Source organism: Canis lupus, chromosome 4 (genome assembly GCF_011100685.1).
Source record: "Canis lupus familiaris isolate Mischka breed German Shepherd chromosome 4, alternate assembly UU_Cfam_GSD_1.0, whole genome shotgun sequence".
Taxonomy (NCBI): Eukaryota; Metazoa; Chordata; class Mammalia; order Carnivora; family Canidae; genus Canis; species Canis lupus.
In genome coordinates this window covers 12918153-12933688 of record NC_049225.1, presented here as the reverse complement: position 1 = coordinate 12933688, position 15536 = coordinate 12918153, and the positions used below count along the sequence as shown (strand labels likewise).

At 38.6% G+C, this 15536-nt stretch overlaps 1 protein-coding gene across 15 annotated transcripts in view; it reads left to right on the top strand.

The window, feature by feature from the left end:
• The window catches only part of ANK3 (ankyrin 3), a 663391-nt gene that overhangs the window by 565772 nt on the left and 82083 nt on the right, over nt 1-15536 (top strand). For 14 of the 15 annotated variants that reach the window (XM_038533992.1, XM_038533998.1, XM_038533996.1 and 11 more), the window contains 2 exons: nt 1158-1260; nt 15213-15319. In XM_038533992.1, the coding sequence (XP_038389920.1) occupies nt 1158-1260; nt 15213-15319 (210 nt within the window). The remainder of the gene's footprint in view (nt 1-1157; nt 1261-15212; nt 15320-15536) is intronic. The other variant, XM_038534003.1, reaches the window with a different exon arrangement.

Sequence of the window (15536 nt, the reverse complement as noted above, 5' to 3'; positions counted from 1 at the left end):
CAGATTATCTGCAATCCTAACCATCCTGCTTATCCAATGTGCATATGTGCCAGCTTCCCAGCATCCCTTACTGTATTGTTTTTAAGTTGAGATGTAATTGACATATAACATGTTAGTTTCACATACACAAAATAATGATCACCACAGTAAGTTAACGTCCATCACCACACATAGTTACAAATATTTTTTTCTTGTGATGAGAATTTTTGAGATCTACTCTCTTAGCAGCTTTTAAATACACAATACAATATTATTGACTAAGTTCCCATGATATATACTGCATCTCCAGGACTTACTTATTTTATACCTGGAAATTCATACCTTTTGACCATATTTGCCCAACTTCTTCCACCTGCCACCCTCTCCCCCAACCCCCTCTTAGTTTTTACTTTAGAGGTCAGTGTATGAGAGGCACTTCAGGGCATCAAGGGTCTTGCACTCTGGAACCTCAGGGACTGTGTAGAGGATTTAAGAGGGACCAGAAAGGAGAACAATATAAGGCCCAAGGAAGAAAAGAAGTAGAGCAAGTAGATAAAGATAAAGTAGATAAAGATAAAGTAAACATACCTGAAATTTGAAATTTTCAAGGCCAGAAAGATGGCAAAAATCACGCAAGATATATTTGTCATGCTACCTTTTTGATGTTTTCCATTAGCTATAACCCAGAGCTCTCACTAGTTTAAACCCATATGTGGTTTTCAAAGACTTATAAACAGTCCCATTTGCAGCAGACATCATTCTATTCAGTAGTAAGAGGTAAACAGATATGAACCAGCAATAAAGGAGACTCTAACATAAGCCTTACCGTAGAAAAATCTCTCAAATTATCAAATTATCAAGAGTCATCTGGTTCTTCTCCATTGCCATGTTGATTCAACTGTCATTGTGAAACATCCAAAGTTTTCATGCATTTCATATTCTCACAGATTTAACACCATGTGGCCTGATTTGAAACAAAAATCTGATCATGAAATTGTCCAAGCTTAAGAGATTTCCTCAAATATATGGGATTTTATATTTGACGATGTCTTTTCAAGAACAACTTCTGTTGATATTTTTAGCCATCTTGCCTGTTTTCAAAGTTGCATGCATTAATTTTATTTTATTCATCTCATCATCATCCACCACTCTTGAATGGTTAACTGTAAATACAACAGCCTCCGCTCCTTCAGTTCGGATAGGTCGTACACCTTGAACAGAAGTTCCTATGCGCGGGACAGCATGATGATTGAAGAACTCCTTGTGCCATCCAAAGAGCAGGTATGCATTCTCCTTCAAATATTCTTGGATTGTTGAACTTTCACTGCTGTGATTGAATTGAGCTTTTTGTCCCATGACAAAAAACTGTATTTCTACATATTTGATTTAGCATTTGTAAAACTTCCTGTACTGCCAGGGAAAAAGGAAAAAATCATTTGTGGGGGGGGGGGGGGGGGAGGGAAAGGAAAAAAAAAAAAAAACAATTGTGCCATATACAGAAATAGCCTGCTCTTCTGCAGATGAATCCTTAACAGCCCACATAGAGGAACTCAGAAAGTCCTAGGAAAGACATGGCTACCTTTCTCCCTTCTAGGTCAAATCTATTTCAATTTTATTTAAAGACTTAATAATGGGGGCAGCCCAGGTGGCTAAGCGGTTTAGTGCCGCCTTTGGCCCAGGGCCTGATCCTGGAGACCCTGGATCAAGTCCCACATCAGGCTCCCTGCATGGAGCCTGCTTCTCCCTCTGCCTGTGCCTCTGCCTCTCTCTCGTCTGTCATGAATAAATAAATAAAATCTTTAATAAAAAATAAAGAATTAATAATAATCAGTAGCTAAAATTGCTGGCATGATCCACATAGGTATTTGATTTTCCTAAATAAACTGTGAGTGCATGTTGGAATTTACTAGAATTGTTTTTAGCATGTAGTTAAAGACGAGATTGGTCAGGTTTTTATCCCTTAGCATCAAAGCTGCTTGTGATGGGCCTTCTCAAGATGTGATAGTATTTTGTTTTCTACCAGAATCTCTACTAGTGTTCATGCAATTTCTTCTCTTCAGTAATTATGGTTGAGTAGATACTGGTTTAAAGCAAGAAGTTCTAGCAACATAGTTCTGCTACATATGGGCTCAGGGTGGTTCATTATTCTAGATATACACAATACCTGGTTTTAAATTTGCACATTCGTGCGCTAATGATAGATGAAACTGTTTAGCCATAAAACTAATTTTGAAGGTGGCTTGTCATATTTAACCAATGTAAATAGTGAAATTATACTGGACCTATTTATTCACTGAACAATGAAGGTATTTTGGAGATGAATAAGTGATCGTAATAGTATCACTAAGTTAGAGGTCTAAGCAGCAGGTAGTCAGATTTTTGGGAGTCTCCTGTGTTTAGAGATGCTGACTTCCAGACACACAGATGTACCTTGTACTTCACAAGAACCAATAATAAATATTTTACTACTTAACACTCTAGAACATTCTTGGCAAGCAGATTTTACAGAGGTGAATACAGTGGCTATTCAGTGTTTGGCCAGACATAAACACTCTTTGTAGAATAATTATAGATGCGATATCATGTCATGGTTTAAATGGTTGTTAGCACTAGAGAAAGCACTTGTCTCAACTAATGAAGCTAAGCTCTTGGGTGTAAGGTATTGCCCAGGTATTGGCTGAGATTTTCTGAGGAGCTCTCTCTCGGTTGGCTGTGGTCATTATCCTGGTTGGATAATCGTGATCTCTTCATGTTCCCAATTAAAATGAGATGTTAGTAGATATATTGGTGACACAAGTGTAGACATGCCTGTTATTCTCCAGGCCTAAGGAAACCCTACAAAACCTACAAAATCTCAGGTGATAGGAGATTCCTTGGGTATCAGTCACACTTTGGTCATACATAAAACACGTGCCCAGTTCTATAATGGAATCTCAAATACTTGATTGAATCTAATTGTGGCCTATGTTTCTGAATATATATTTACTTTGGGACAAGGGTCTGAAATTGGGACCATCAGCACCATGACCTCACTATCACTGCCACCATCACCACCACTCCCACTGCCATAGTTACACTACATTTCAATTTCTGCATCTCAACCTTAAATATAAGTGTTTGCCATGCTCCAATGCTGCAGACAGGCTTCCAAGGGTTCTCACACCATTACCTGTTAGCTACTGCCAAGACCCACTTACTCACGTAGGCTGGAAGGGACAGCTTTAATCAGAATAAAGGATTTATGAAAAGAAAGAAAGAGAACTTTAAAGTAAACCTGATTGCTGCTTAAATTTGAAAAGTACCTGTGTGGCTGTCTCAAACATCTCTGTAGAGCAGTCAGGGGAAAGACATCTTGAAACCTTTACAAATAAATCTCAAGTTGATAACTATAGAAGTAGGAAGTTGCTTTCTTCAACGATGGTGGAGGATCCCATGATCTGACAGGTGTTCCTTGTGGAACTGGCATGTTTAATGAACACATACAACTTCATGATCAACTCACCAGAGATTTGGAAAAAAAATGTATGAATGACATAAAGACATTTTAGGGACAATTGAGGACACTTGAAAATGAACCGGCTATATTGTTAGAGAATTATTGTTAGTTCTGTTAATAGTGACAACATTATTGAAGCTATATGGAGAATATCTCCATTCCAGGGGTGTGCAAGCTGTGGTTTCCAGCAATGGAGTAATCATTAAGTCAGCTATTTATTTTCAAATGGTTCGACCAAAAGAAGTATGTGTGTATGGAGAGAGAGAGCTTGTGCGAATGTGAATATGGCAAAATGTCAATGTTGAATCTAGATGAAGTGTACACTGGTATTTCTTATAGAGGTTTTTTTTTTAATTTCTTTATTTGTTTGAACTCCTTCAAAATAAAAACTTGGAGGAAGGGGGAGAACAAATTCCAAAAGAGGCATGTTGACTTATTTAGTCTCTAGTATCTCATTTATTACAGAAGAGGGAAGAGGCTGATTCCTCCAGAGAGAGGCTTCACAAGGGAAGGGTCTAGTTACACTATGCAAGACTGATGAGAAGCATTTATTTTGGAAGTATGCTTAACATAAAGCACAGACTTCATATTAGAATTAAGTGGCAAACATTATTAGTTTATATCCATCATGCCTCTAAATCTGTATTTATAAACTTCAAAACAGAGTTTCTCCGCAGTATTGATATTGTCTGAAAGCATGCAAGAAGCCTTAAATATTTAGAATTCTTAAGGCAATGACACATGACTCATTGTCAGATTTAAAACTGCCCTGTCATTGTCCAGTTAAAGTTGCTTTGACACATAAAGGTGGAAAATGAATAAAAATTAATAACTCTCCATGTGCTGCTTGTTTTCAACAAGAGTAGACCACACCGATACAAAGCATAGTTGCCTCTTCATTATCATACTGCTGATTAATCAGTTTGCACATTAACCATAGTTAAAGGACAGTTGAGACTCAGGATAATTGGCACAGGCCTGCTGCTCCCAACTCCCATGTTCCTAAGAACCTATGCTGTGAAAGTAGGATTGGAGGCCAGAGCTGGGAAGGGATTTGGGAGAAATGAGCCCATCCTCATGCCCTGCTAAGCTGTAATCATAATCAGTCAGACACCTCCCACACACACACTGGAAAATCAAGAGTGGACTCTTTTTTACTGTGATATTGGGTTATCCATGAACTCCCTATTCTTTTACCTTCCCTTTACCTTGTAATCAAGTCACCTGTAGATAGACCTCTGAAAATATGTATGTAGATATATTATGCCTTCCAATTGTTAGATGTTATCATGTTATCATTTAAAGCAGTGACTCTCAGCCCTGACTGTTCATGAGAATCATCTTAAAGAATTTTTAAAACATGATTGCTCATCATATGATTTCACTCACATGTAGAATTTAAGAAACAAAACAAGGGAAAAGAGAGATGGACACAAACCAAGACACAGACTCTTAATTATAGAGAATGGATGGTTATCAAAGGGGGAGGTGAGGTGGAGGGCTAAGTATGTGACGGGTTAGGTAGGGCTTAAGGAGTGCGCTGTCAGGTGATGAGCACTGGGTGACGTATAGTAGTACTGAATGGCTATATCACACCTGAAACTAACATAAGGCAGTATTTTAATTAACTGAAATTAGGATAAAAACTTAAAAACAAACAAATAAGTGCAATTGCTCAGTGGCTAAGAAGGGCTAGGCACAGGATTTTTTTAATACACTCAGAATTGAAAACCCCTGATTCCTAGTCAGACTTGTTGATTGGGAGAAGGGGTGTCTGACTGGCTCAGTTGGAAGAGCATGTGACTCTTGATCTCTGGGCCATAAGTTTGAGCCCCACCTTGGGTGTAGAGATTCCTCGAATTCTTAATTGGGGCACACATTGGAATCACCAGTGGTCGTTTGAAAACCAAGATGCCTTCAGAATCTCCCTGGCTGGGTCCTGAGCACATGTGTTTTTTTAAAGCTCCACAGGTGATTCTGGGATGCATCTCTGGCTAGGAACCATTGATTTAAAGCAACTCTGGCTGGGATTTTTTTGTATATCTATCATTCAACATCTAATGTTTTTGTTTTATAAGCTCAGATATGTGGGTGTCAGATTGTCTTAGAACAACATCTGTGCTTGAAAACATTCTTTTCCAAATAAAAAGTAACAGAGACAAGGGATGATTCCAAACTGAAGCCAAGTTGTCTAGGATGAATAGAATAGAATGGTTCTTTCATTTCTTCTGACATAATTATTGAAAGCACTTGTCTGGTATGGCTTGTATAATTGCTGTGTATGATCCACGCCAGCCAGTCCTCATTACATAAATGGAATAATATTCAGTAGACACTGTGTCAGGAGGTGTGATAATGCTTATGGTGATAGTGGTGAAAACATTTTGAGCTCCTACTATGTGCAAGACACTATCCTAAGTGTTTTACCAGTACAAACTCATTTACATTTCACAAAACCCTTTGAGATAGTTTCTTGGCTCCATTAAAAAGATGAAGAAACTGAGGCACAGTCAGCTTAAGTAACTCACCTCAGAGGACACAGGTAAATGGCAGAGTCACTGGCCATGTGGCTCCAGGCTGTTTCCTTAGAGGCTGTACATCTGCATTGCTCTGTGTGAGAAAGAAGCCATCAGAGAGCCCTCGGACTTTGTGCTCTGTCTTCCAAGATCTCACATACTTGTTAGCATTTTTTAAAAAGATTTTATTGGGGCAGCCCGAGTGGCTCAGTGGTTTGGCGCCACCTTCAGCCCAGGGTGTGATCCTGGAGACCTGGGATCGAGTCCCATGTTGGGCTCCCTGCATGGAGCCTGCTTCTCCCTCTGCCTGTGTCTCTTCCTCTCTGTCTCCCATGAGTAAATAAAAAAAAATCTTTTTATTTTTTTAAAAGATTTTATTTATTTACTCATGAGAGACACAAAGAGAGAGAGAGGCAGAGCCATAGGCAGACGGAGAAGCAAGCTCCTCACATGGAGCCAAATGCAGGACTTGATTCCAGGACCCTGGGATCACGCCCTGAGCTGAAGGCAGTTGCTCAATTGCTGACCCACCCAGGCATCCCTTGTTAGCATTTTTATTATGGATGTTGGTACCATCATTTTTATATTTTTTTAGCATAAAATGTTATATTTAGGTGTGTTCTCTATTATGCTTATGCTAGATTCTAATAATAAATATCCTATTTAATGAGACTTAAAAGGAACCGACAACTTATATTCAGCAACAGGTTATGAAAATTATGGAGAAAATGATTATGCTAAAAAGTATCGCATGTAAGGCATCATGAAAGGAATGAAAATACTTGACCTTTGCATAGATATGAGGTAGAAGGCATGATAGTGGGTCTAAAAATGTTTTGCATGCTAACCAATTAATTACACTTCCTTTGAATGACCCTGGAAGTATCTGTTAAGACCAAGGGATGTGTTTGTGCAGCAAACAGAAACATTTAATTCAGTAAGACTTCTGGTAGTTATCCAAAAATAGGAGAAGAGCGGAAATCACTTAGGAACATGGGTTGGTTTTGCCTGTGTACACCCATTCCACTTTCTCAGGTAGCAGACAGGATCTGATGGCCAAACCTGCACCCTCATCCATTTCTCAGTGTCATTTAGAAGGGTCAGAAATCCCTTCCTCCCTCCAAGGATGGGCCCCAAACCTGGCCATCCAGAGCATTCCTTTTCCTAGATGACAGTGAACACTTTAGGTTGGAATGTAAAACCTAAGCCAGTCTAATGAGACTCAAATTTGAGACTTCTCTCCCTCTCTTCTCCTCCTGCACCTCCCCTCCCCCAACATCAGCAGGTTAGCCTTGCTGTTTCTTGTGTTGAAGGTAATTCTAAGGGGCTCTCAGAAATGTGCATGGTGGCAGAAGGTAGCCAGCCTGGGATTAAAGATTTGCTAGAGATAGTCCCCTGGAAGATAAACACCTTTGACTAGTGACATTTAATATGCTGCTTTTTCTCTCCAGAGTGCTTTGCCAGCATTACTCAGGTGATCCATTCAACACCTCTCTCAGATTGGTCAGCAAGATTATGTTTTTTGTTTTTTTTTTTTTTCAAGGCAGACAGCTGGGTGTTGTGACTTTCTTAAGGTAGAACAGTTAATTTAGATGACTTGAGCTGGATGTTATGTTAACAGCTTCCGTGCTGACCTTGATTCACCTTTTTTAATGGAAATTGGTAGCTAAATTATTTTGAAATCAATCAGATTTGAAATCCCAGAGAAGTCAGCTTCCGTGGTTTGCTTTTTAGTCTCAAATAAATCTTAGGGGTGCTAATAGTTGACTTCAAGAAAAGAAATACTTTAGAGAAAAAAGGACTTGCTTTAGTAAGCCTTTAATTTATATTTTATTTTCTCCTTAAATCAGGCTTTCTCTTGTGGAATCCATTTTTTAAGGTGTACAAGGCGATGTTTTGATATATGTATACATTTTTCCGTAATCAAGCTCATTAACATATCCATCACCTCCTATACTTATCATTTTTGTGTGTATAGTAAGAACAGTTGAGATCTCTCTCAGCAAATTTCAAGAATATAATACATTATTATTAACTACAGTCCCCATGCTGTACGTTAGGTTTCCAGAATTTACTAATCTTATAACTGCAAGTTTGTACCTTTAGATCAATATGCCCCTTCTTCCCCTACCCCAGCCACTGGTTACCACCATTCTATTGTCAGTTACTATGTATTAGACTTTTTTTTAATGGAATCCATTTCTTAAAAGAATATTTCCAGCTCGTTACACTAGATGTCCAAACAGTCCCATAGCAGTTTGCCATTTCACTCAGTATCTGCTATAGATCTCAGTACTTAACAATACTTATTGTAGTACCTGCCGCAACATCTTATTAATGGATCATCTCATGTCATGCTTTCAGGTTCCTTATGGACTAGGTACTATCATTACCACTTACAGACAAAGAAGCTGGGGCTGAGAGGAGTATATCACTTGCCCAGTGTCACTTCACATCAGGTGACAATAGGTGATAGAGCTGAGACTAGAATTTGGGTCCAATGTCTGCTTACCCGGTTCTGCTGCTGACTACTAGCCTGCCACTCTAATACACACCTGACAAAGCATGTTCACCATGGAAAAGGTTGATATTTGCACAAGTATTTGTCACAGCCCAGATACCCAATTGTTTGTTAATCCAGCAGGCTGCTTCCTGTAGTCTGATAAGACATATGCTCTCCTAAAAGCTACATAGAAGACTGTAATGCTCTGTTTAAGAACTTATTTATCCTCACTGATAAAAACTCTGGGAAGTTTAGGGTTATTAAAATTTGTGTTTCTGTTTACAGCAATTTAGAATTTTCAAATGACTTTCACAATGCTTGGGTCATTCCAGGCTCACAGTGAATTGAGACAGTTAATCTTATCTACCAGTTACCCTAATGCAGAAATGGAGGTTCGGTGAGGTGTCTGACTTGTCACTCACTGGACAGTGCAGTGATACAGCCAAAGTCAAACCCACGTCATGTTTTCTTGGTCTAAGGGAACTGACACCCACATGGGTTCCCCTGTCTTGGTCCTGTCCGGTTTGTGACCAGGCGGTAAAGCTATCCTTGCAAGCCTTTCCTTTCATGGGTTCCTAGTCTCATGACATTATCCAGCTGTTTCTCAATTAAACTGCACTTACAGTTTTTCAGATTAGATGCACTGGATTTTTATGTGACCTGATATTGTGACATCTACCTGGTGCTGTTAACAATAGCATGTCCAGGCCATCAGTAAATCTTCAGGACTACTTTCTGCTAGCTCCCAGGGGGCAGCAGAGCTGACAGAGAAGGACTTTCCCTTGTGTCATCCAATACTGGAGCTTGACAGTTGGCAGCCTGGAGCATTATCTAATATTGGAGTTAATTGGGTTGTTCTTTATTTTCCTTGCATATACTTTCTTGCCCCCTGCCTCTCTTCTTCCATGCCCAGACGTTTATTTCCAGACCTGGGCATTTGGGTGTGTCCTCTTGTAAAGCCAGTGTGTACTTGCTCTTCTCTTTCCTCTGATGAATAGGGCTAGTGAGAAACTATTTTGGGAAAGTATTAAGCTCATGGAGACAGTGATATCATCGTTAGTCAGGCTTTGGACTCTATTGAATAATGTGCATTTTGATTTTAATAGGGTCCTTGACATCACTTCCAAGATGAAAAATCTTGTGTGCTTATTGTCATTTTTGATGTGGGAGTAAAAGGTCTTATTAAATCATTGTGAATTTTTCCTCAACACAGTGTCCTACTAAAGTTGCCTGGTGGAGGGTGTTGATTTTGTGTTTGTCAAATTTTTGCAGTTTCTCTCTGAACTTCAGTTTCCTCATCTGTGAAATGGGTATGATATGACTCCCAGTGCTACTAGGTTCTGAGAATTCAGAGAATAAATGAATTTAAAAATCTAGAACACTGCTCAATGTCAAGCACACAGTAAATTTTGGCATTACTATTGTTAACATAGAAATTTCAGCATTTTTGAGTCAATAGGTAAGTCCTACACCTTTACAAGATGCATTCTTCTAATCAAATGGGCTCAGCTGATTTGATAGAAGCATGCTGTGGGCATAACTGTAAAGGACCAGTGCTGACACTGGAACATTTTTGTTTTTGCTCTGTTTTCCCAAAATTATAGTATTTTAACTAATGAACTAATATGAATGAAAGTCCTTTGAAAAGGAGAAATGACTATACATATAAAGAAACATTAATATGACTCCATGCCAACACTGGCCTTGGTGCCAGATTTTTGATGTACATTTTTATTTAGTTTCCACAGCAACCAACCCTCAGTTTGCAAATGAGGAAACTAAGACTGAGAAAACCTAAGAAATGCACTAAGGATCATGAAACCAGGAAACCATGTTGGGGCATCTTCAAAAGGGCTTTCAGTAAAGAAAGATAAGGAAAGGTCAAAGGCAAAATATTTCCTTTATTCCTGATGGAGGCCAAGTAGGGGGCTGGCTTAGTGTCTGAGTCAAGTAGGCCTGTTAACTGAACCCCTGAAATAGGCACATCCCCTCCCCGGTGGCCTGCATTGCCAACCCCGGGGCAGGCATACCCCTCATGGAAGTAGGCTTTGGGGAGCCAGAGGGACATGCATGTTCGCTGTCTGGGACCAAGCTCAAGCGTGAGAAGTAAACAGAGCCTTCCAGCTACCTTTCCCAATCTTCTAGCCAAATAAATCGCTCCACATCTCCAGGGCCAAAGTGAATATAAAAGGATAGGAAGAGGCCTACGGTTACACAACTGAGTCGCCTTTCCAAAATGGAAAACTCTAGAGTGGGGATGAAGTGTTCTCCATTAACAAGTAGCAAAGGCAATTTTTAAATCTAAGTCTGCCAACTTTTTCCATTAAGTCCTGGGAACACCCTACTTACTGTGGGAAGCTTCAGAGCCAATGTAGTTCATCTTTTTTAACCATCTCCATAATGTGATATCCTGTTTATCATTTCAAATATCTATTTGTTCACTAACCAAATCGAGGAAAAGCTTTTCATTGGTACCATGGTGCCATTCACAATAACATGTCAGAACATTTCGGAATTCATATTGTTTATTAAAATAAATGAACAGGTCAAATTTGACATTTCAGTTTTAAGTAAATGCTAACCTGTAGAAATAAGAATTTGGAGACCAGGAGCTCAGAAACGAAGCTACAAATTAGTCTCTTTCTATACAAAATATAGGTCCAGTTAAATTACCTTGTTTTGTGTTTAGATGGATGCAGTGTAGGAAGAGCAAGCTGTTTGTCTGTGTTTAGCTTATTAAAATTGGTATGTCTGCTCATAAACCTAAGCAGACTTCTCTGGAAAAAAATACTGGGGCAGATATTGGGACATAGAGGTCATCATTCTGACCCAGTACATTTGTTCATTGTACATTTGTTCATTTGTATGATGACAAAGTTTCAATGAGTGGCAAAGACTTTGGAGAGTAAAAGAGTCATGCAGGACTGGCAGGGACTTGGGATCTAGAAGCTGGCACATTCCCACATACATAAATAGTATGATGGCGGTGATACCTCCTTGCATGGTATAATTCATTGCTTCAATAATTAATGTTGCCAGTGCATGTTTCTAAGAGTACCAAAGGTAAATAATTTACTGTAATTACCAAAGAGGAGTGGTATTACTTATTTATTAAAACTTTTTTTTTAAATAAAGGGTCTGGTGTGAAAAAGTAACCTCAAGGCTCCAAATGTAGAAATTATAGTCTGCTGAAAAATTAAAGTGAGCATCACAACCCATTTTATATTAATATTTGCCCTATTCTGAGGGTTAGTTGTTTGGGGTCTCCAAAAGTCAATATAATTGGTAAGTAAAGCCAGACTAACGTGAACACATAATCTCTGGTTAACCCATCTAGAATTTAGGATCAGCTCCTGTGTCTTCCCCTTCTTGGTTTAATCCTTCATTTTGATGAGTACATCTTCCAGTAGTTTCCTGACAGAGTTCATGAGAAATATATTTGAAGGAGGGAGGGCTTATTTTTCTGAAAATATATTCATTCTGTTTTCACACCTTTTTTTTTTTTTTTTTTGGTTAGTTTTAGAATTTTGGATTGAAAATCATTTCCTCTCAGAACATTGTTCCTTTCAGAACAATCGAATCGCTCCATTGCCTTGAACTTCAGGTGTTGCTGTTAAAAGTCTGATGGAAGTCTGCCATCTGTGATAATTTTTCCTCTAAATTTTTAGGCTCTTTCTTTGTCTCCAAAGTTCTGAAATTTCATGATGATGTGCTATAGAGATTTTATATTTATATTGCTGCTCACCAAGTGAGTCCTTTTACTCTGAACTTAGGTCTTCTGCTCTTGGGAAGTTTCTTTGATTTCTTCTCCTCTATTTCACTATTTTCTCTTCCTGGACCTTTTTTTTTTTTTTTTTTTTTTCTTTTTTTTTTTTTTTTTTGAGGAAGGAAATGGATTTGAAATTTCTGACGTGATCCTCTGCTTTCTTGTATGTTCTCCTATTTTCTTTATTTGAAAATCTCCCCCTAACTTCTAGATATTTTTTCAACTTCAGTGCTGTTATATTTGTTACTTTCTATGAGTTCTTTTTTTCTCTAGGTTTTTTGTTTGTTTTATTTTGAGTATTTTATTGCTTTATGAGCATCAAAAGACCTCATCTCTCTCTAGATATCAATGAAAAAAATTTTTTAAGATTTTATTTATTCATTGAGAGAGAGAGAGAGCCAGAGACATAGGCAAAGGGAGAAGCAGGCTCCATGCAGGGAGCCCGATGTGGGACTCGATCCCGGGTCTCCAGGATCACACCCCAGGCTGCAGGCGCCGCTAAACCGCTGCGCCACCAGGGCTGCCTCAATGAAAAATTTTAAGCTTTCTTCTCCCTAAAATTCCTCTGTTTCTTCCAATTTGCTTTTGTTCTGTTTGCTTATTTATTTTATTCCTCATATTAGATACTTCTTAACTGTGCAGTGACTTGTGACTGTTTGGGCTCCACTAAGCTTGTTGGAAGCTTTCTCGCTGCATGGTGGAAAGTTGGCCATGCATGATTTCTACTCAAGTAAGAAGCTGGGGACATTTCACTAGGAAATCCCAATTCCCAGTGAATACTAAGTCACTGGGAAATCCCAGAGAAGAGTTCCCTTTTTCTGGGGCACCTGGATGGCTCAGTTGGTTAAGCATCTGCCTTTGGCTCAGGTCATGATCTCAGTGTCCTGGGATTGAGTCCCTGCTCAGCAGGGAGCCTGCTTCTCCCTCTCTTTCTGTACTCTCTCTCTCCCTCTTTTGTTCTCTCTCAAATAAAATCTTAAGGAAAAAAAAAACACACAAAAAAAACTTCCCATTTTCTGCCTGGAGGCTCTGTCCCTGTCTGTCTGGGGACCAGTAAAGGGAGGTTGTTTTCTCTTCCAATGTAGTGTCTGCCTTACTGTCCTCTTCTGAGAGTCCAGTTTCACATGGGAAAACCTCTCACCGTGTTCCACAGGTCTCATACAATTTTCTGTAGTTTCCATTCTTTTTTTTAAATCCTTTCCTTTGTACATTTTTCCATTTACACTTCCAATTTTCTAACCCTGTTTTCTATTGTGTCTTGTCAAGAACTGACGTATTTAGAAGTGAACAAATGCCCATTTGATTCTTACATATATTCCAGTGCTCTGTTAAATTATCCATCTTTTAATTTCTTTCCTGTTTTTCTCTCTCTTTTCTTTAACATACTAATCATAGATAGCTGTTGTGAAGTTCTTATTTGCTTACTTCAAACTGTAGGATGACCTGGGAGTCTGTTTACAGTATTTTGTTTTTGGTTCATGTGCTCTGGCCATGCTTGGCAATTTCTCACTGCATGCTGGACACGATATATAAAAACTTGTAGACATGACACACCCGACGATGATGTAATTCTGCACAAAGGGTGCACCCTGCCTCTGCTAGGCAAATAGAGTGGTGGCAGATTATTTCAATCCAGTCAAGGTTTTGCTGAAATGAGGCAAAATTGTTTGCATCCCTGGTAAACTCAGACTACCTCTAGTTTTCCCCTGGCCTCTGTGAGGACCCTTCTGTGAGAATCTTGTGTGATCCCCTCTCCCGACAAGTCCCAGACTCAATCTTTTCCTCATGAAACTGCCAAGAAGCAACACTAATCCTTTTAGCAAATTTCTGGTTAGGTTTCTAGCTTCCTGTTCTACACAGCCCCAGAATTCAGCAAATGTTCTTCTCAGAAATCTGTAGCATGCTGAAGGCCACCCAAATCTCCACTAAAATTGCCTTGGTTTTTCTGTTCCCCAGTTGCGCCCCCTGGATGTACAAAGCCCCAATTCTGTCTACATTGATAATTGACGAATGCACCCAAGTTAAAAATGGCAACAAAAAGTCCACTCAACTCTTCAAGACCCTCCCTCCCCAAGAGTACAGCTCCTCTAGCTTCCAGGGTCTCCCCAGTGCTCTGCTGCACTCAGAGCCCATAACTATATGGTATGGCACCAATGGTAGCCTTCCACTAGCTACTCTGCTCCACTTGGAAACAAAAGTTATCAAGATTGATTCTTTTTTCAGATATGGGAAGGAATTTTATAATTATAAGATTAATTTGGAGTTAATTATATGTTCAAGTAGTTGAAATCATGGTTAGCAGTTCATTGGTGATTTGGAAAATACTGTTTTACCAATTTATGCAAATCTTTATATTGTTGACACATTTCTCATGCAAAACTAATAGATTACATTAGTTAACATCTCCCCCGAGCTAATCACAGATGTAAAGTTTACAAAATTCTGATTTTTGCTTGAAAACTAAAATTTTATCAACTGGCATTGATAGCAACTAATGCCACCAGTTACTGTCCTTGAACTGACAGACTCACATTGTTCATTTTCAAGAAATAATGTCAAAACCCAAGTCAAAATAATCATAGTTTTGTGTCAGTTGTATACCGTGTTTCATGGAAAAGTCGCTTTCAGGTTACATCTAAATGCCTTTCTTGAAGCTAATGATCACACTTTTAGTAATCAGCAGATGTGATTTATGTCTACTTCCCATTTGAAACTGTGATATTCCTTTTGCCATGCCAGTTACTCAAGATGTTTTCTTAAAAGACTGAAATAATATATCAGTAAACTCTCATTGCTATCCCTGAAATATCTATGTAGACCTATAAAAGAGTAAGTACAAATTGTTTATTTTGACCATCTTGACTTCTAGAGACATAGAAGTATATTTTGTAGGTACAGAGAAGCCAGTGTCTTGTGTGGGTTGTTAATGCCATACATCATTTTATTTTGCAGCATCTAACATTCACAAGAGAATTTGATTCAGATTCTCTAAGACATTATAGCTGGGCTGCAGATACTTTGGACAATGTCAATCTTGTCTCAAGTCCTGTTCATTCTGGGTAAGTAATCTAAAAGTCACTTTTCTTTATCCTATTAAATGAACATTATGTTTATTATTTGTAATTATAAATTCATATTGACAAGCTTCATATGTATGAAATATTGGTCTTCTAAGAGTTCGTTTCTGAGTATATGTGATGTGTATTTGTAAGTCATGAGTAAATTTTTTTTTCTGAGCAAATTTGTATATCTGTTTTTTGTTGAAAAATGCACAGT